At 47.4% G+C, this 21,911-nt stretch overlaps 1 protein-coding gene across 1 annotated transcript in view; it reads left to right on the top strand.

Moving 5' to 3' along the window:
• The window catches only part of SF3A2 (splicing factor 3a subunit 2), a 142,114-nt gene that overhangs the window by 25,311 nt on the left and 94,892 nt on the right, over nt 1-21,911 (top strand). The window contains exons 3-5 of the mRNA XM_063914788.1: nt 20,496-20,567; nt 20,811-20,857; nt 20,939-21,048. Of these exons, the coding sequence (XP_063770858.1) occupies nt 20,496-20,567; nt 20,811-20,857; nt 20,939-21,048 (229 nt within the window). The remainder of the gene's footprint in view (nt 1-20,495; nt 20,568-20,810; nt 20,858-20,938; nt 21,049-21,911) is intronic.

Below are 21,911 nucleotides of genomic sequence, written 5' to 3'. Positions count from 1 at the left end.
CTACTTCAACAAGGACGGGGTTACTATTCCACACGGGTTGGGGTACCGAAACCGCATGGTTCGGTGTGACCCATTTTATATTTAAAATCCTTGAACACAAAAATTCAAGTTCAAGATGGAATCGCTCAGGGCGGTTATTCCAAGCCTGGACGAGGGGGATTACATGGTATCCTGGGACATCAAGGATGCTTACCTGCATGTCCCCATTTACCATCCTCGCCAGGAGTACCTCAGATTTGTGGTACAGGATTACCATTACCAAGTCCAGACACTGCCGTTTGGACTGTACATGGCACCGAGGGTGTTTTATCAAGGTAATGGCCGAAATGTTGATACTCCTTCAAAAAAAGGGAGTTGTAATTATCCCGTACTTGGACAATCTCGTTATAAGGGCGAGGTCCAAGGAGCAGTTGGTAGTCGGGGTAGCACTATTTTGGAAAGTGCTACAACAGCATGGTTGGATTCTAAACAGTCCAAAGTCACAGCTGGTTCCTATGACACGTCTACTGTTCCTGGGGATGGTTCTGGACATAAACCAGAAATAGTGTTTCTCCCGGAGGAGAAAGCCAAGGAGTTGTCATCTCTAGTCAGAGACCTCCTGAAGCCAAAATAGGTAGCGGTGCATCATTGCACGCGAGTCCTGGGAAAAATGGTAGCTTCCTACGAAGCAATCCCATTAGGCAGGTTCCATACAAGAACTTTTCAGAGGGACCTGTTGGACAAGTGGTCCGGATCGCATCTTCCGATGCATAGGCTGATAACCCTGTCTCCAAGGACCAGGGTATCTCTACTGTGGTGGCTGCAGAGTGCCCATCTTCAAGAGGGCCGCAGGTTCGGCATACAGGACTAGGTCCTAGTGACCATGGATTCCCAGCCTTTGAGGCTGGGAGGCAGTCACACAGGGAAGAAATTTCCAGGGACTTTGGTCAAGTCAGGTTATTTCCCTACACATAAATATTCTGGACCTGAGGGCCATTTACAATGCCCTGAGGCCGGCAAGGCCTCTGCTTCAAAACCAGCCGGTACTGCTCCAATCAGACAACATCACGGCAGTCGCCCATGTAAACCAACAGGGCGGCACAAGAAGCAGGATGGCGATGGCAGAAGCCACAAGGATTCTCCGATAGGCGGAAAATCATGTGTTAGCACTGTCAGCAGTGTTCATTCCCGGAGTGGACAACTGGGAAGCAGATCTTCTCAACAGACACGACCTCCACCCGGGAGAATGGGGACTTCCTCCAGAAGTCTTCCAATAGGATTGTACACCATTGGGAAAGGCCACAGGTGGACATGATGGCGTCCCGCCTCAACAAAAAGCTATAAAAGATATTGCACCGGGTCAAGGGACCCTCAGGCGATAGCTATGGACGCTCTGGTAACACCGTGGGTGTACCAGTCGGTTTATGTGTTCTCCCCTCTGCCTCTCATACCAAAGGTACTGAGAATAATAAGAAGGCGAGGAGTAAGAACGATACTCGTGGATGGCCAAGAAGAGCTTGGTACCCAGAACTTCAAGAATTTATATCAGAGGACCCATGGCCTCTGCCACTCAGACAGGACCTGCGGCAGCAGGGGCCCTGTCTGTTCCAAGACTTACCGCGGCTGCGTTTGTCGGCATGGCGGTTGAACGCCGGATCCTGAAGGAAAAGGGCATTCCGGAGGAAGTCATTCCTACGCTTACTAAAGCCAGGAAAGAGGTTACAGCAACTCATTATCACCGCATATGGCGAAAATATGTTGCATGGTGTGAGGCCGAAAGGGCCCCAACAGAGGAATTTCAACTAGGTCGATTTCTGCATTTCCTGCAAGCAGGAGTGACTATGGGCCTTAAATTGGGTTCCATTAAGGTACAGATCTCGGCTCTGTCGATTTTCTTTCAAAAAGAACTAGCTTCAGTACCTGAAGTTCAGACATTTATAAAAGGAGTGCTGCAGAGTCAGCCCCCGTTTGTGCCTCCTGTGGCACCTTGGGATCTCAACGTGGTGTTGAGTTTCTTAAAATCACATTGGTTTGAAGCACTAAAAACCGTGGATCTGAAATATCTCACGTGGAAGGTGGTTATGTTATTGGCCTTGGCTTCTGCCAGGCGAGTATCAAAGTTGGCGGCTTTGTCTTGTAAAAGCCCTTATTTGATTTTCCATATGGATAGGGCAGAATTGAGGACTCGTCCCCAGTTTCTCCCAAAGGTGGTGTCAGCGTTTCACCTGAACCAGCCTATTGTGGTGCCTAGGCTACTAGGGACTTGGAGGACTCCAAGTTGCTAGACGTTGTCAGGGCACTGAAAATATATGTTTCCAGAACGGCTAGAGTCAGAAAATCTGACTCGCTGTTTATCCTATATGCACCTAACAAGCTGGGTGCTCCTGCTTCTAAGCAGACTATTGCTCGTTGGATTTGTAGTACAATTCAGCTTGCACATACTGTGGCAGGCCTGCCACAGCCAAAATCTGTCAATGCCCATTCCACAAGGAAGGTGGGCTCATCTTGGGCGGCTGCCCGAGGGGTCTCGGCTTTACAACTTTGCCGAGCAGCTACTTGGTCAGGGGCAAACACGTTTGCAAAATTCTACAAATTTGATACCCTGGCTGAGGAGGACCTGGAGTTCTCTCATTCAGTGCTGCAGAGTCATCCGCACTCTCCCGCCCGTTTGGGAGCTTTGGTATAATCCCCATGGTCCTTACGGAGTTCCCAGCATCCACTAGGACGTTAGAGAAAATAAGAATTTACTCACCGGTAATTCTATTTCTCGTAGTCCGTAGTGGATGCTGGGCGCCCATCCCAAGTGCGGTTTATCTGCAATACTTGTACATAGTTATTGTTAACTAAATCGGGTTATTGTTGAGCCATCTGTTGAGAGGCTCTATTGTTTCATGCTGTTAACTGTGTTTCATATCACGAGTTGTACGGTGTGATTGGTGTGGCTGGTATGAGTCTTACCCGGGATTCAAAATCCTTCCTTATTGTGTACGCTCGTCCGGGCACAGTACCTAACTGAGGCTTGGAGGAGGGTCATAGTGGGAGGAGCCAGTGCACACCAGGTAGTCTAAGATCTTTCTAGAGTGCCCAGCCTCCTTCGGAGCCCGCTATTCCCCATGGTCCTTACGGAGTTCCCAGCATCCACTACGGACTACGAGAAATAGAATTACCGGTGAGTAAATTCTTATTTTAAGCAGCTATAAGGAAACAACACTTATATAAGGTTGTTCCTATATAATTATAGCGCTTTGGTGTGTGCTGGCAAACTCTCCCTCTGTCTCCCCAAAGGGCTAGTGGGGTCCTGTCTTCTATCAGAGCATTCCCTGTGTGTCTGCTGTGTCTGTACGTGTGTCGACATGTATGAGGACGATGTTGGTGTGGAGGCGGAGCAATTGCCGGTAATGGTGATGTCACCCCCTAGGGAGTCGACACCGGAATGGATGGCTTTGTTTATGGAATTACGTGATAATGTCAGCACGATGCAAAAGTCGGTTGACGACATGAGACGACCGGAAAAACCAGTTAGTACCTGTACAGGCGTCTCAAACACCGTCAGGGGCTGTAAAACGCCCTTTGCCTCAGTCGGTCGACACAGACCCAGACACGGACACCGAATCTAGTGTCGACGGTGAAGAAACGAACGTATTTTCCAGTAGGGCCACACGTTATATGATCACGGCAATGAAGGAGGCTTTGCATATCTCTGATACTGCAAGTACCACAAAAAGGGGTATTATGTGGGGTCTGAAAAAACTACCTGTAGTTTTTCCTGAATCAGAGGAATTGAATGACGTGTGTGATGAAGCGTGGGTTACCCCTGATAAAAAAACTGCTAATTTCAAAGAAGTTATTGGCGTTATACCATTTCCCGCCAGAGGTTAGGGCGCGCTGGGAAACACCCCCTAGGGTGGACAAGGCGCTCACACATTTATCCAAACAAGTGGCGTTACCGTCTCCTGATACGGCCGCCCTCAAGGATCCAGCTGATAGGAGGCTGGAAAATACTCTAAAAAGTATATACACACATACTGGTGTTATACTGCGACCAGCAATCGCCTCAGCCTGGATGTGCAGTGCTGGGGTGGCTTGGTCGGATTCCCTGACTGAAAATATTGATACCCTGGATAGGGACAGTATTTTATTGACTATAGAGCAATTAAAGGATGCATTCCTTTATATGCGAGATGCACAGAGGGATATCTGCACTCTGGCATCAAGAGTAAGTGCGATGTCCATATCTGCCAGAAGAAGTCTATGGACACGACAGTGGTCAGGCGATGCGGATTCCAAACGGCATATGGAAGTATTGCCTTATAAAGGGGAGGAATTATTTGGGGTCGGTCTATCTGATTTGGTAGCCACGGCAACAGCCGGGAAGTCCACCTTTTTACCTCAAGTCCCCTCCCAGCAGAAAAAGACGCAGTCTTTTCAGCCGCAGTCCTTTCGTTCCTATAAGAACAAGCGAGCAAAAGGACATTCATATTTGCCCCGAGGCAAAGGAAAGGGTAAGAGACTGCAGCAAGCAGCCCCTTCCCAGGAGCAGAAGTCCTCCCCGGCTTCTGCAAAGGCCTCAGCATGACGCTGGGACCTTACAAGCGGACTCAGGGGCGGTGGGGGGTCGCCTCAAGAATTTCAGCGCACAGTGGGCTCACTCGCAGGTGGACCCCTGGATCCTGCAGGTAGTATCTCAGGGTTACAGGTTGGAATTCGAGAAGTCTCCCCCTCGCCGGTTCCTAAAATCTGCTTTGCCAACGTCTCCCTCAGACAGGGCGACGGTATTGGAAGCCATTCACAAGCTGTATTCTCAGCAGGTGATAATCAAGGTACCCCTTCTACAACAGGGAAAGGGGTATTACTCCACGCTATTTGTGGTACCGAAGCCGGACGGCTCGGTAAGACCTATTCTAAATCTGAAATCTCTGAACCTGTACATACAAAAATTCAAGTTCAAGATGGAGTCACTCAGAGCAGTGATAGCGAATCTGGAAGAAGGGGATTTTATGGTGTCCTTGGACATCAAGGATGCTTACCTTCATGTCCCAATTTGCCCTTCACACCAAGGGTACCTCAGGTTCGTGGTACAAAACTGTCATTATCCGTTTCAGACGCTGCCGTTTGGATTGTCCACGGCACCCAGGGTCTTTACCAAGGTAATGGCCGAAATGATGATCCTTCTTCGAAGAGAAGGCGTATTAATTATCCCTTACTTGGACGATCTCCTGATAAGGGCAAGATCCAGAGAACAGCTGGAGGTCGGAGTAGCACTAACTCAAGTAGTGCTCCAACAGCACGGGTGGATTCTGAATTTTCCAAAATCCCAACTGATCCCGACGACACGTCTGCTGTTCCTAGGGATGATTCTGGACACTGTTCAGAAAAAGGTATTTCTTCCGGAGGAGAAAGCCAGGGAGTTATCCGAACTCGTCAGGAACCTCCTAAAACCAGGGACAGTGTCTGTGCATCAATGCACAAGAGTCCTGGGAAAAATGGTGGCTTCTTACGAAGCGATTCCATTCGGCAGATTCCATGCACGAATTTTTCAGTGGGATCTGCTAGACAAATGGTCCGGATCGCATCTGCAGATGCATCAGCGGATAAAATTGTCGACAAGGACAAGGGTCTCTCTGCTATGGTGGTTGCAGAGTGCTCATCTGTTAGAGGGCCGCAGATTCGGCATACAGAACTGGGTCCTAGTGACCACGGATGCCAGCCTGAGAGGCTGGGGAGCGGTCACACAAGGAAGAAACTTCCAGGGCGTGTGGTCAAGCCTGGAAACGTCTCTTCACATAAATATACTGGAACTAAGAGCAATCTACAATGCTCTAAGCCTGGCAAAACCTCTGCTTCAGGGTCAGCCGGTGTTGATCCAGTCGGACAACATCACGGCAGTCGCCCACGTAAACAGACAGGGCGGCACAAGAAGCAGGAGGGCAATGGCAGAAGCTACAAGGATTCTTCGCTGGGCGGAAAATCATGTGATAGCACTGTCAGCAGTGTTCACCACATGATTGTAGTCCATTGGGAAAGACCAATGGGGGACATGATGGCGTCCCGCCTCAACAAAAAACTGGACAGGTATTGCGCCAGGTCAAGAGACCCTCGGGCAATAGCTGTGGACGCTCTGGTAACACCATGGGTGTACCAGTCAGTGTATGTGTTCCCTCCTCTGCCTCTCATACCCAAGGTACTGAGAATTATACGGCAAAGGGGAGTAAGAACGATACTAGTGGCTCCGGACTGGCCAAGAAGGACTTGGTACCCGGAACTTCAGGAGATGCTCACGGAAGATCCGTGGCCTCTACCTCTAAGAAGGGATCTGCTTCAGCAGAGACAGTGTCTATTCCAAGACTTACCGCGGCTGCGTTTGACGGCATGGCGGTTGAACGCCGGATCCTAAGGGAAAAAGGCATTCCGGAAGAGGTCATCCCTACCCTGGTCAAAGCCAGGAAGGAGGTGACTGCACAACATTATCACCGCATTTGGAGAAAATATGTTGCATGGTGTGAGGCCAGGAAGGCCTCGACAGAGGAATTTCAACTGGGTCGATTCCTACATTTCCTGCAAACAGGATTATCTATGGGCCTCAAATTAGGGTCCATTAAGGTTCAAATTTCGGCCCTGTCGATTTTCTTCCAGAAAGAATTGGCTTCAGTTCCTGAAGTCCAGACTTTGTAAAAGGAGTACTCAAATCGGTAGATTTGAAATATCTTACATGGAAAGTAACCATGCTACTGGCCCTGGCTTCAGCCAGGAGAGTGTCGGAATTGGCGGCTTTATCGTATAAAAGCCCATATCTGATTTTCCATTCGGACAGGGCAGAATTGAGGACGCGTCCTCATTTTCTGCCTAAGGTGGTATCAGCGTTTCACCTGAACCAGCCTATTGTGGTGCCTGCGGCTACTAGCGATTTGGAGGATTCCAAGTTGCTGGACGTTGTCAGAGCATTGAAAATATATATTTCAAGGACGGCTGGAGTCAGAAAATCTGACTCGCTGTTTATACTGTATGCACCCAACAAGCTGGGTGCTCCTGCTTCTAAGCAGACTATTGCTCGTTGGATTTGTAGCACAATTCAACTGGCACATTCTGTGGCAGGCCTGCCACAGCCCAAATCTGTCAATGCCCACTCCACAAGGAAGGTGGGCTCATCTTGGGCGGCTGCCCGAGGGGTCTCGGCATTACAACTCTGCCGAGCAGCTACGTGGTCAGGGGAGAACACGTTTGTAAAATTCTACAAATTTGATACCCTGGCTACGGAGGACCTGGAGTTCTCTCATTCGGTGCTGCAGAGTCATCCGCACTCTCCCGCCCGTTTGGGAGCTTTGGTATAATCCCCATGGTCCTGACGGAGTCCCCAGCATCCACTAGGACGTCAGAGAAAATAAGAATTTACTCACCGGTAATTCTATTTCTCGTAGTCCGTAGTGGATGCTGGGCGCCCATCCCAAGTGCGGATTGTCTGCAATACTTGTACATAGTTATTGTTACAAAAAAATCGGGTTGTTTATTGTTGTGAGCCATCTTTTCAGAGGCTCCTACGTTATCATACTGTTAACTGGGTTCAGATCACAAGTTGTACGGTGTGATTGGTGTGGCTGGTATGAGTCTTACCCGGGATTCAAAATCCTTCCTTATTGTGTACGCTCGTCCGGGCACAGTATCCTAACTGAGGCTTGGAGGAGGGTCATAGGGGGAGGAGCCAGTACACACCACCTAGTGGTCAAACTTTTAAATTTTGTGCCCTGTCTCCTGCGGAGCCGCTATTCCCCATGGTCCTGACGGAGTCCCCAGCATCCACTACGGACTACGAGAAATATAATTACCGGTGAGTAAATTCTTATTTTTATTTTTTTTATTTTTTTTTTTATATATATGGTTTTAGTTGTATCGGTATATCAGACTCGATCTTAGGTACAATATCTTTATTAGCCTAAAACTCCTTTAATTTCAATTGGCGTAATTTGTATTTTTCCAAATGCCATTCAAACGTATCAAAGTGAGAAGTGGGTATAAACGAAAGTCCTTTCCACAGCAAATTAAGTTCAGCGAAGTTAAATCATGTGATGATAGATTAAAAAGTACCTCGTCTGCGATATTGATGGTTTTCCTCCATGTCCTCTGCCTTTTGTTCTGCCCCCCTCTTTTTGTGTACTTACTGCTCGCGGTTTGTTTTTTCCACGGGTAGTAACCCCTAAAGGGGACACATTAAAGCCCGTTGCTCCAGATTCTGAATCACTAGCTGTGCTTTGTAATTCATGAGATGAATCTGAGTCAAATTTGGTTTTTGGATACCTGGGTTTCTGGAAGAACGCACGTCTCCTGTCCTCAGCTTTTTCTCCAGATAGCCAGCGATATACTCTGTGGTACTCATAGGGGTCAATTCTATTCGGCAACTAAAGAATAGCGCCGGGAATTAGCTCCCGACGCTATTCAATTCAGCTAAAGTTAAGTCGGGTAGTTTTGTCGGGAGAACGGGCATTCTCCGACTTAACTACCCGGCGCGAGGCTGATTCCCGACAGAATCAGCCTCGCGCCGGCCGCGAGGCAGCACTTTTGTCGGGTCTCTTCTCTCATCCCCCGGGGATGAGAGAAGAATTCCCGACAATTGCGGGCAACTAGTAGCAGAATTGAATAGCGTCGGGAGCTAATTCCCGGCGCTATTCTTTAGTTGCCGAATAGAATTGACCCCATAGGGGTCAATTCAATTCGATGACTAGTTGCCAATTCCACTAGTTTACTTAAGTTTTGTCGACAATTGGAATTCCCACTAATTCAATTCTCGCCAATGTGACTGTTTAGTCGGCGATGTATATACAATTCCTGACAATTTGTTCTCCCTATAGGTTATAATGGTCAGACCAATTCAATGAACTCGCGGGTGGGGAGAGAGTTCGAATTCCCGACAATTGTAGACTTAAACTCTCCCTTTTTTTTCTCTCATCCCCCAAGGGGTGAGAGTTTACAAATTTTTGTTTTGAATTTAATACTAAGCTATTAGAAATGCTGTAAGTAGGTCTAATTTTTCAATCCAACACATTTTATATTCCCACTGGCTAGTTTAGCAAGTGGTTTGTCCCTCTACCTTCTTAGTTGTTTCAACTAACATATCTTGCTGCAGTAGAGGATTTCATCTGAAGGAGGAAGGACAGCATGCACCTGACTGGAGTTTTAAGAGGACGCCGATCAAATCTTATCGTACAGTACATGATTACACAACTAGGACAGCGATGTGTTTTGTGCCGCAGCGCAAACAACATTGCAGCGGGGCAGTTATGTCAGAGAATGCTGGTTCTCCCTACAAAACAGCAGGTTTAAGTTGCGAGAACCGGCATTCTCTGATTTACGGAGCGCTAAATTGATTAGCTGCGGGAGACCCCATACTGGCACTATTCAATCAATGCTGAAACTGAATTTACCCCTTCGAAAAACATTTTACTTAATTTTAATATTTTCAGAATTTTTATATAAAAACTTTTGGACTTGCGGTGCCGTGAAAAAAATTCTGATACTCAGTTGGTGATACAAAAATGTTTGGAAAACCACTGCACTACACTGCTAAATAAAAAAAAAAAAAAAAACACTTTACTACTGCTACTCTACACCGCTCACCCTGCACACACTACAGTACTGCTGCTAATCTCGACTCCCGGCCCCACCTACAGTACACTACAGCCCCATACAGGCTCAATCTAGCACCAGCGACAGTGAAGCGCGGGGCCGCGCATTGCTATCGCTGTGGGGGTACACACGGAGAGATCCGTGCTCAACTTCTAAGCAATATAGTCAGATTGCTTAGAATTTAAGCACTGATCTCTGTGTGTACCCCCCTTACCTCTCACCCAATACACTACTTAACTCCCTTCCCTGCATAATCCGTCACTACTCTGCACTGCACCCCCATCCCCACAAACACTATACTACAGCCACTACCCTGCACCCCACTCCTAGTACACTAGGCCAAACAATCGGTTGATCGGCAGTTCATGCTACCATATTAGTAACCTACTCTTAGTGTACATAGGGGTCGATTCAGTTCGGCAACTTATGAATAGCGCCGGGAATTAGCTCCCGACGCTATTCAATTCAGCTGCTAGTGACCCGCAATTGTCGGAAATTCTTCTCTCATCCCTGGGGGATGAGAGAAGAAACCCGACAAAAGTGCTGCCTTGCGGCCGGAGCGAGGCTGATTCTGTCGGGAATCAGCCTCGCGCCGGGGAGTTAAGTCGGAGAATGCCCGTTCTCCCGACAATTCAACCTGTTTAGTCGGCGAGAACGGGCCATCGCCGACTTAACTGGAGCTGAATTGAATAGCGTCGGGAGCTAATTCCCAGCGCTATTCATAAATTGCTTGTCACAACTGAGGGCCTGAGCTGACGGGAGGCAGCCTCAGTTGTAGGGGCTGAGATGTACCGGAACCTGGGAGGTTGTATCAGACCCCTGGACATGTAAGTAACATGAATAATAATTGCCCGAAGGCGTGACCACGACAACTTGGATAAAAGTCAATGATGTTTATTATGACAACTCCGCAACACAGCAGCAGTAAAAGAAAACGTAAAAGTCAGCAAAGAATAAATACTGTTCCTGGGTACTACAGGATGGCAGGAGCCACAGGGCACTGGTAGTGTGAGATAGTTCTTATGATCTTCTAGATGGAAAGTCCTTACCAGGCCCGACTGTAGCAATGGAGATAACCCAGGATTGTGCCAGCTGGTGTTCCAGGAAAAGCTGGGTTGCTGAAGATAAAACAGCTGCTGTGGATACTGGCTGGAACCAGACTGTTGTTAGCACGGAGTGGATACTGGCTGGAACCAGTTAAATAATAAATGAACTTGGGAGCGATGAAATATGAACTGAAATGTAGAACTTGAGAGCGGAGAAATAATAATACCGGTGGAGAGTGGTAAAGTGTAGAAAGGACACCGGCCCTTTAAGGGAAGCTGTACTCTGCTGGAAGCTGAGCTGGAAGCAGGTAATGTTGTAGCTGGAAACAGATGAATCCACAATGGATTGGAGAGTCAGGCTACACCGCAGGTGGAATGCTGGTGCGGGTCTCTATGGTGGAAGTCTTGAGACAGGAGCTGGAACCTGGAAGACAATCACAGGAGAGAGACAAACAGGAACTAGGTTTGACAACCAAAGCACTGACGCCGTCCTTGCTCAGGCACAGTGTATTTATACCTGCAGCAAGGAAGGGATTGGCTAGGCAATTATGCAGATTATCAATACTGAGAACAGATTGGTGGAAATGATCAGCTGACAGAATCCAAGATGGCTGCGCCCATGCAGACACTTGGAGGGAAGTTTGGTTTGTAATCCATGTGGTAACGAAAACAGTAATGGCGGCGCCGGCCACCGGAGACAGGAGGCGCCAGGCTGACAGATGCACATCCAACCACGCGGACACAGCGGAGGCCGCGGCTGACGTAATCGCCACTCAGACACTCTGCATGCAGAAGAGCAGGGACGGCGGCGGAGGCCGCGGGAGACGCCATGCCAGGTGTAATATGGCGTTTACTGTGACAGCGTCCCAGAGTGACAGGAGAGGATACAGGAATGTACACATCAGGATAACAGATGGGATCCGGTCCTGGAGCGCTGAGCCAGCCTTAGGAGGCATCTGATGGGTAAGAAATGGCGTCCAGATACCCGGATCGTGACAGCACCCCCCCCTTTAGGAGTGGCCCCAGGACACTTCTTTGGCTTTTGAGGAAACTTGGAATGGAATCTCCGGACCAAGGCAGGAGCATGGACATCAGAAGCATTGGTCCATGAACGTTCCTCAGGACCATAACCCTTCCAGTCAATAAGATATTGTAGTTGACCGTAACAGTGACGTGAGTCCAGGATCTTGGCCACTTCATACTCAACGCCTCGTTGAGTTTGGACTTTCGGAGTTGGAGGAAGTGAGGAATGAAACCGATTCAAGATCAGCGGTTTCAACAGGGAAACATGGAATGTCCTGGGTATTTTTAAGAAGGGAGGCAACTGGAGTCTGTAAGCAACAGGATTGATGACTTGTTCAATCTTGAAAGGACCGATATAGCGAGGTGCAAACTTCATACTGGGAACTCTTAACCTAAAATTCTTCGTGGATAACCATACCCGATCACCCACCTTGAGAGCAGGAACTGCTCGACGCTTCTTATCCGCAAACTTCTTGTACCTGAACGATGCCTTGAGCAGAGCTGATCGTACGCTCTTCCAGATATTGGCAAACTGATGCAAGGTGATATCCACTGCGGGAACAGAAGTTGCTGGAAGCGGTTGGAACTCAGGGACTTTAGGGTGGAATCCAAAGTTAGTGGTGAATGGTGTTGAAGCAGATTAAGAATGATACTGGTTGTTATGACAGAACTCGGCCCAGGGAAGTAATTGAACCCAGTCATCTTGAGAGGAGGACACGTAGATGCGGAGGAAGGCCTCCAAGTCCTGATTCACCCTCTCGGTTTGACCATTGGTCTGAGGATGGTAAGCCGTGGAAAACTTTAGCTTGACTTGGAGGACTTGACATAAACTTCGCCAGAATTTGGCTGTGAATTGAACTCCTCGATCTGAGATTTCTTCAGGAAGACCGTGGAGTCGGAAGATCTCTTGTATGAATACTTGAGCCAACTTGGAAGCTGACGGAAGACCGGTGAGAGGAATGAAGTGTGCCATCTTGGTGAACCGGTCAACTACCACCCAGATGGTATTGAACTTGTTGCACATGGGTAAGTCTGTAATGAAATCCATCGACAAGTGGGTCCATGGTCGACGGGGAACGGATAGTGGAACCAGTTGCCCCGCAGGCGACTGGCGGGATACTTTATGTTGGGCACACTTTGGGCAAGATGCAATAAACTCCAAGACGTCCTTTTTCAGAGTTGGCCACCAATAGGACCTAGAGATAAACTCCAGGGTTTTTTGGATACCTGTATGTCCGGCAAAACGGGAAGCATGGGCCCAATGCATGAGCTTCTTCCTTTAGCATCGGCTTCACAAAACTTTTCCCTGATGGGGGCGTAGAGTCCATCCCTACCGTGGAGAATGCCAACGGATTTATAATAGGATGCTTGTCTGAAGACTCTGACTCATTTTCTTGCTCCCATGAGCGGGAAAGGGCATCGGCCTTGCGATTCTGAGAGCCCGGACAGAACTGGAGTTTAAAGTCGAACCTGGAAAAGAAAAGTGCCCATCTGGCCTGACGAGGGTTGAGACATTGTGCGCCCTTCAGGTATAAAAGGTTCTTGTGGTCTGTAAGTATGGTGATTGAATGAGAAGCTCCCTCCAACAGATACCTCCACTCTTCTAGAGCGAGCTTGATGGCTAGCAACTCCTGGTCGCCAATGGCATAGTTGCGCTCAGCTGGGGAGAACTTCCGGGAGAAGAAACTGCAAGGGTGTAAATGGCCATCTTTAGCCCTCTGAGATAACACCGCTCCTACTCCAACGGAGGAGGCATCCACCTCTAAGATGAAAGGAGAGTCGATGTCAGGCTGTTTCAGAACAGGCGCAGAGATGAACCTTTGTTTTAAAAGATGAAATGCTTGCATGGCTTCTTCAGACCACTTGGACGGGTTAGCACCCTTCTTAGTGAAAGCAGTAATAGGCGCCACAATGGTGGAAAAGTCTCGTATAAACTTTCGGTAATAGTTGGCAAACCCTAAGAACCTCTGGACCCCTTTGAGGGTTAAGGGTACCGGCCAATTTTGGATTGCTTGTAGTTTCTCAGGATCCATCTCTAGTCCGGAACCGGACACAATGTACCCTAGAAACGGAATGGACTTGACTTCAAAGACGCATTTTTCTAATTTGCAATAGAGATGATTGACACGGAGACGGGACAGAACCTCTTTAACCCAAAAACGATGTTCCTCTAAATCGTTGGCAAAAAGGAGGATATCGTCTAGATAGACCACGACATGACGGTATAGAATGTCTCTGAAGATCTCATTGACAAAATGCTGGAAGACAGCTGGAGCATTGCTCAATCCGAAGGGCATGACGAGGTACTCATAATGTCCGTCACGGGTGTTAAAGGCGGTCTTCCACTCGTCACCCTCACGGATCCGGATGAGATTGTATGCACCTCGCAAGTCCAGCTTTGTAAAGATGGTAGCTCCGCTAACTCTGTCAAAGAGCTCAGTAATCAGGGGTAAAGGATAACGGTTCTTGATGGTAATGTCGTTCAAACCTCTGTAGTCGATGCACGGCCGCAGACCACCATCTTTCTTTTTTACAAAAAAGAAGCCTGCGCCGGCTGGAGAAGGTCGAATGAACCCCTTTGCTAGGTTCTCTTTAATATATTCCTCCATAGAATGCGTCTCAGGCAGAGACAACGGATAAGTTCGGCCTCGAGGTGGAACCTTCCCTGGAACGAGATCAATCGGACAGTCCCATTCTCTATGAGGAGGAAGGATATCAGCAGAAGCTTTACTGAACACATCCGTGAAATCTTGATATGGAGGAGGTGGAACATCAGACGACCTGGGGGAGGAAGAACAGACAGGCAATACTTTAAACAAACATGTCTCAGCACAGGAGGAACCCCATGCCAGGATTTGCGTAGTCATCCAATCAATTGTAGGATTGTGAAGACGGAGCCATGGAAGGCCCAGGACCACAGGATGTGTGGCTCTTGGAATCACTAAAAAAGAAATAAGTTCGGAATGAAGAACTCCCACTCTCAGACGAACTGGTAGAGTCCTTAAAGAAATAACTGCATCAAAAATTTTGCTGCCATCCACGGCAGTTAAAGAAATGGACGAAGGAAGTCTCTCAGTGGGTAGGGACCACCGTTTAACATAGGCTTCGGTAATAAAGTTCCCAGCTGCTCCGGAATCAAGGAGGGCAATGACGTTCCGATAACGTTGAGCAACTTGAAGCGAGACTGGGAGATTACAATCTTGAGGAGATGGAGAGGAGATCATTACTCCTAGCCGGCCCTCTCCTTGGCGAGCTAGGATTTGGAGTTTCCCGGACGTTTGGGACAGGCATTAATGGTGTGAGACGGAGCTGCACAATAGAGACAGAGAAACTCGGAGAGACGTCTTCGGCGCTCAGCAGGAGTTAAACGGGAACGGCCAAGTTGCATGGGCTCATCTTTAGATGGTGACAGTTGAGGAGGAGGAGGAGCAGAAGATTTTGGAGCAGATGATCTTCCACGCTCAGTTGCTCTCTCTCTCTCTGAAACGTAAATCAACTTTCGTGCAGAATGAGATTAGCTCATCTAACTTAGAAGGTAAGTCTCTGGTAGCTAACTCATCTTTAATACGCTCAGATAAGCCATGCCAGAATGCAGCATACAGGGCCTCGTCGTTCCATGCCAGTTCGGATGCCAGGATCTGGAACTGTATCAGATATTGTCCTACAGTACGTGACCCCTGGCGTAAACGGAGAATCTCGGATGAAGCTGAGGTTACCCGGCCTGGCTCGTCGAAGATGCGCCTGAATGTTGACACGAAGGCAGTGTAGGAAGATAGCAGGGTGTCGAACCTCTCCCATAACGGTGATGCCCAATCAAGGGCTGAGCCACTGAGAAGAGAAATAATGTAGGCAATTTTTGTACGGTCACTGGGAAAATTGCCAGGTTGTAGCTCAAACTGAATCTCACACTAGTTGAGAAATCCCCTGCAGAATCTTGGAGATCCGTCAAATTTTGCTGGCGTTGGAAGATGAAGACGTGGAGCAGAAATGGGTTAGGTGGGTGGGGTTATAGCTGGAGTCACTGTGGTTGACGCACCAGACGCGCCTGATCCACGGAGAGTTGTCTGAATCCCATCCAGCCGAGTAGAGAGATCCTGGAGACAGCGGATGATGTGGCCCTGTGCAGCCTCCTGATGTTCTAGTCGGGCTGCCAGTTCTTGCATCGGCCTGGCCGCTTGATCCTGGTCTCCGGCTGGATTCATTAGGTCAGTGCTTACTGTCACAACTGAGGGCCTGAGCTGACGGGAGGCAGCCTCAGTTGTAGGGGCTGAGATGTACCGGAACCTGGGAGGTTGTATCAGACCCCTGGACATGTAAGTAACATGAATAATAATTGCCCGAAGGCGTGACCACTACAACTTGGATAAAAGTCAATGATGTTTATTATGACAACTCCGCAACACAGCAGCAGTAAAAGAAAACGTAAAAGTCAGCAAAGAATAAATACAGTTCCTGGGTACTACAGGATGGCAGGAGCCACAGGGCACTGGTAGTGTGAGATAGTTCTTATGATCTTCTAGATGGAAAGTCCTTACCAGGCCCGACTGTAGCAATGGAGATAACCCAGGATTGTGCCAGCTGGTGTTCCAGGAAAAGCTGGGTTGCTGAAGATAAAACAGCTGCTGTGGATACTGGCTGGAACCAGACTGTTGTTAGCACGGAGTGGATACTGGCTGGAACCAGTTAAATAATAAATGAACTTGGGAGCGATGAAATATGAACTGAAATGTAGAACTTGAGAGCGGAGAAATAATAATACCGGTGGAGAGTGGTAAAGTGTAGAAAGGACACCGGCCCTTTAAGGGAAGCTGTACTCTGCTGGAAGCTGAGCTGGAAGCAGGTAATGTTGTAGCTGGAAACAGATGAATCCACAATGGATTGGAGAGTCAGGCTACACCGCAGGTGGAATGCTGGTGCGGGTCTCTATGGTGGAAGTCTTGAGACAGGAGCTGGAACCTGGAAGACAATCACAGGAGAGAGACAAACAGGAACTAGGTTTGACAACCAAAGCACTGACGCCGTCCTTGCTCAGGCACAGTGTATTTATACCTGCAGCAAGGAAGGGATTGGCTAGGCAATTATGCAGATTATCAATACTGAGAACAGATTGGTGGAAATGATCAGCTGACAGAATCCAAGATGGCTGCGCCCATGCAGACACTTGGAGGGAAGTTTGGTTTGTAATCCATGTGGTAATGAAAACAGTAATGGCGGCGCCGGCCACCGGAGACAGGAGGCGCCAGGCTGACAGATGCACATCCAACCACGCGGACACAGCGGAGGCCGCGGCTGACGTAATCGCCACTCAGACACTCTGCATGCAGAAGAGCAGGGACGGCGGCGGAGGCCGCGGGAGACGCCATGCCAGGTGTAATATGGCGTTTACTGTGACAGCGTCCCAGAGTGACAGGAGAGGATACAGGAATGTACACATCAGGATAACAGATGGGATCCGGTCCTGGAGCGCTGAGCCAGCCTTAGGAGGCATCTGATGGGTAAGAAATGGCGTCCAGATACCCGGATCGTGACATTGCTGAATTGAATCGACCCCATAGACCCCTGAGTATTTACTATATGAGAACATAAGACATTTGCACAGGAGCAATTCCCAAAGTGAAAAGGGCAAACACATGTGCATGGACAAATGTACTGCAGATCAGTATTTTTGTAACTTTGGAAGTAATTTGGAGTTGGGTACATACCCATTTGCATAGTGAAATATCCATATTTGACCTGTGCATGGCTACCTCTCAACCAACACTCGGGTGTGGAATGGCTGACCGGTGGTAAGCATACCGGCAGCAGAATCCCGGCGGGGGGGGTGTGTAGCGAGCCCCTTGCGGGCTCGCTGCGCTGAGGGCTCGGTGGTGCCCTGCGCTCGCCAAGGCTTCTATTACCACTCTATGGGTGTCGTGGACACCCACGAATGGGAATAGTCCCTGTTGGTCAGCATACTGACCGTCGGGATAGTGAGGGTGCGGGATGTAGGGGGAGGTCATGTGATTGTCCGTCTCCTGACCGCCGGTCACATGGATACATCCCCCCCCCCCCCAATACTCCCTTCCCCACACAGAGTACACTACCTCTCGCCCTGCATACCCCTCCCCGCAAACACTACTGCAGCTACTCTGCACCCTCTCACACAGTACACTACTTCTCACTGTACACACCCTCCCCTGCATACTACCGGCGAACAAGTGGATACCTTTAAATACCTGGGTTCAACTATCAACGGTTAACAGATAGCCGCTACAAGTGACATCACGAGATGCATAGGTTGTGCCACAGCTGCCTTTGCATCTCAGAAAAAAGGCCTCTGGGACCAAAAGGACACTACCATTGCCACAAAAATTAGGGTATTAAACATATCAGTTAGAACAAACTTACTTTATGGTTCAGAATAATGGCAATACTTAAAAACGACCTAACAAAGCTGGAATGTTTCCAAATGAGGTGCTTACGAAATATACTTCAAGAAAAACGAATGGACCGGAGAAAGTAAAACATTCGAAAACTATGCAAAGACCAACCCACAGTTGAATCCTATATTAAAAGACAGCATTTAAAGTGGTTTGGACATGTTTGCAGAATGGAGCCTAAAAGAATACCATACCAGTGCCTAAATACTGTAACACATTCCGGAGGAATGGAAGATAGTAAGTGATACGCTAAAGAAAACACAGCTGAAGTCGACTGCCCAAGATCTTCAACCATTACACTTCCATATTGATGATGCCAAGCAAGCCACCCTAAACCAATCCCAGTTACGTGTGATTATTAGAGATTCCCTGCCTTTGACTTGCACAGTGCCAGCAAGCTTAGCCTACTGGTGCCAACGACAATTATGTCACATTATAAAGCGATGATTGATGTTTTTCCACACTTCCACAGAACAATATATTGCTTCCCACTGCTGCTACCATTACTTTCATGTCAGTACCAAAATGGTTGTGGCTTCTACTCCAAAGTCTTGCCTTAACATTGCATTCCTGGGAGTAAAAGGAGGGAAAATAAGTCTCCTCCCTGTCCCTTCCCCCGACTTGCATATTTAAGTCAGACTAATTACAATATCCCTCCCTGAAGTGAATTGCAGACTAAAAAAAAACCCAAATTCCTGACAATTGAATTCCCGGGAGTTTGCAAATTCCCGACAATTAGATTTAAGTCAGACTAATTACAATATCCCTCTCTGAATTGAATTGGCGACTAAAAAACACATTCCTGACAATCAAATTCCCGTGATGCACGGGAGTTTGTAAAGTCAGGAATTTGAAGACAAACTCTCACTGAATTGAATTGACCATAGTCTTGCTCGACCTTCGATAGTTTCTCCTTTTTAAATTTCAGGATGTCACGTTTATAATTGGCTACCTGGTTGTTAAGTTTACCAAGCCAGTCCAATTGTCTGACAATTCCTGATCCTGAACCCTCTTGATATTTTTTTGGATCTATAATAGTCACTGAGTGACACAACATGCAGATGGAAATCAATCTTTCTTTTTTAATCTCAACAAGTCGCGATATATATAATGTCAGGCAGTAACCGTTCAGGGGCATCACTTAAACAGTCTTTGTGGAGTATTCCCTCCCCATCGGAGTCAGAATATCCAAACGTATCCCCAATGGGGAATAGTGCCGGGTTAAAGAGACAATCGTCACTTATGGTCTCAGCCATATTAATCATACAGGCTCTAACCAGAAAATTGTTAAAACGTCTCTGGTAAAACAAAGTTTCTACATAGATGGCAAAAGTCAACAGGTTATTGTGAACCCAAAATTAATAGTGTTTTTAAAAAGAGTAGAAAAAATCGTCCTGTAGGTGGTTAGTATAAAACAAATAGGTGCCTTGACAGAAAAACATCGATGCAATAGTCAATGTATTCCAATGTATATTCACCCAATGTCCGGCACTCCATTAGTGTAATTCTGCATGGGTGCCCTCTATAGCATATGTAGATCCCCATGTGCGGTACTCCACTTATATTAAAACAGAGTCACAGGTCTGATCAATGTTTCGGTGTTATTATTACCGTCTTCAGGATACAAATATATGTGTGTGTGTGTGTGTGTGTGTGTGTGGATATATGTATAGAGATATGTAATATAGATGTATATAATGTGGAACTTGTTTCCAAAAGCTATGAAATCTCTAAAAACTTAATGAAAAATTAGCCTACTAATCTAGGCAACTATGGTGCTATACTTTGGGTATTCTATTTCATAGAGGACAAAAATATTTCTTCTGAAACCACTCATTTTTATAGATGGCTTAAGAGTGGAGATCCTTCAGAAATTAGTTCTTGTTTATGGCATTTCTTCAAGAGCTGTCTGAAACCATACTGTGATGCTAAGAAAATCATATACCTCAGTGATTTGTGATAGTTATGCCTCTCAGAATAAGAACCACTGTATGTTGTTCATGTTTTGTGTAATTGCATCTCAGTATGGTTCTAAAATTTGGTGTGTTTTTCCTGTGTAGGTGTGTATCTAGCCGTGTAAAGCAGCTAGACCCAACTAAACTAATTGGCGCGGTTCAAAAAGTGCCGTTTAAGTGCCCAAATAGGTCAATTTTAGCAGATTTCGGCTCCCTACCCCAGGTGAGCCAGAGCTGAAATATCTCCCCAAAACTAATCACGCCCAAACAGCAACAATTGAATGCTCCGTTGGGTGCCATCCAGAGGCGGCAGCTGGGAAAAACAATTGAATTTACCACCCCAAAATGTTAAATTATTATGGGCTGATGATCAGTAGTTGATCCATAAATACTGTCTAACAACTTGTCACTGTTGGCAAAAAATGTTAGTTAAACAAAAAAAATTTTTTTTCTCCCAGGATCCTTATTTTATGAAGAATCACTTGGGCTCATATGAATGCAAACTTTGCCTCACCCTGCACAATAATGAGGTGAGTTGTGTATTAAAACTGTACCTGGACTGCTGCTCCATATTTTACTAATTTTATTTTTGGTGGTGGGGAGGCGTTAAAGTCATAATGTTATTTTTATTGAAAGTTTACTGAGAATTAACTAGATTAAGGTTCATTATTCTACGCATATTGAAAAGATTCCTTTGTCTTAATTATTTCTTCTATTCACTGCGAGAGCTCAAGTTTATGTTCTGTTTAAATGGTTTATTTTTCTGTCCATAGGGGAGTTATCTTGCGCATACACAAGGGAAAAAACATCAGACAAATTTGTAAGTTGCATTAAATGGGGATGGGTAATATGTGTGTGTTATTATAAGTACTGTAGTTCAGGAGTTTCTTGTTGTGGTTAGGGCTCGCCGTGCAGCAAAGGAGGCCAAGGAGGCACCTGCACAACCAGCCCCCGAGAAAGTCAAGGTTGAAGTCAAGAAGTTTGTTAAGATTGGACGTCCTGGTTATAAAGGTGAAAGTGTTTTTGAAATTATAAAGCGGTCTGCATTAGATATTAAATAAACCATTAATCCAGAATAATTAATTTCTCTGACGTCCTAAGTGGATGCTGGGGACTCCGTCAGGACCATGGGGATTAGCGGCTCCGCAGGAGACAGGGCACAAAAGTAAAAGCTTTAGGATCAGGTGGTGTGCACTGGCTCCTCCCCCTATGACCCTCCTCCAAGCCTCAGTTAGATTTTTGTGCCCGGCCGAGAAGGGTGCAATCTAGGTGGCTCTCCTAAAGAGCTGCTTAGAGTAAAAGTTTGTTAGGTTTTTTATTTTCAGTGAGTCCTGCTGGCAACAGGCTCACTGCTACGAGGGACTTAGGGGAGAGAAGTGAACTCACCTGCGTGCAGGATGGATTGGCTTCTTAGGCTACTGGACACCATTAGCTCCAGAGGGAGTCGGAACACAGGTCTCACCCTGGGGTTCGTCCCGGAGCCGCGCCGCCGACCCCCCTTGCAGATGCCGAAAAGTGAAGGTCCAGAAACGGCGGCAGAAGACTCTTCAGTCTTCATAAGGTAGCGCACAGCACTGCAGCTGTGCGCCATTGTTGTCAGCACACTTCATAGCAGCGGTCACTGAGGGTGCAGGGCGCTGGGGGGGGGCGCCCTGGGCAGCAATGATAGTACCTTATTCTGGCTAAAAATACATCACATATAGCCCCTGGGGGCTATATGGATGTATTTAACCCCTGCCAGGTCTCAGAAAAACGGGAGAAGAAGCCCGCCGAAAAGGGGGCGGGGCCTATTCTCCTCAGCACACAGCGCCATTTTCCCTCACAGAAATGCTGGTGGGAAGGCTCCCAGGCTCTCCCCTGCACTGCACTACAGA

This window comes from Pseudophryne corroboree, chromosome 1 (genome assembly GCF_028390025.1).
Source record: "Pseudophryne corroboree isolate aPseCor3 chromosome 1, aPseCor3.hap2, whole genome shotgun sequence".
Lineage (NCBI taxonomy): Eukaryota > Metazoa > Chordata > Amphibia > Anura > Myobatrachidae > Pseudophryne > Pseudophryne corroboree.
This window is presented reverse-complemented; position numbering and strand designations above follow the sequence as displayed.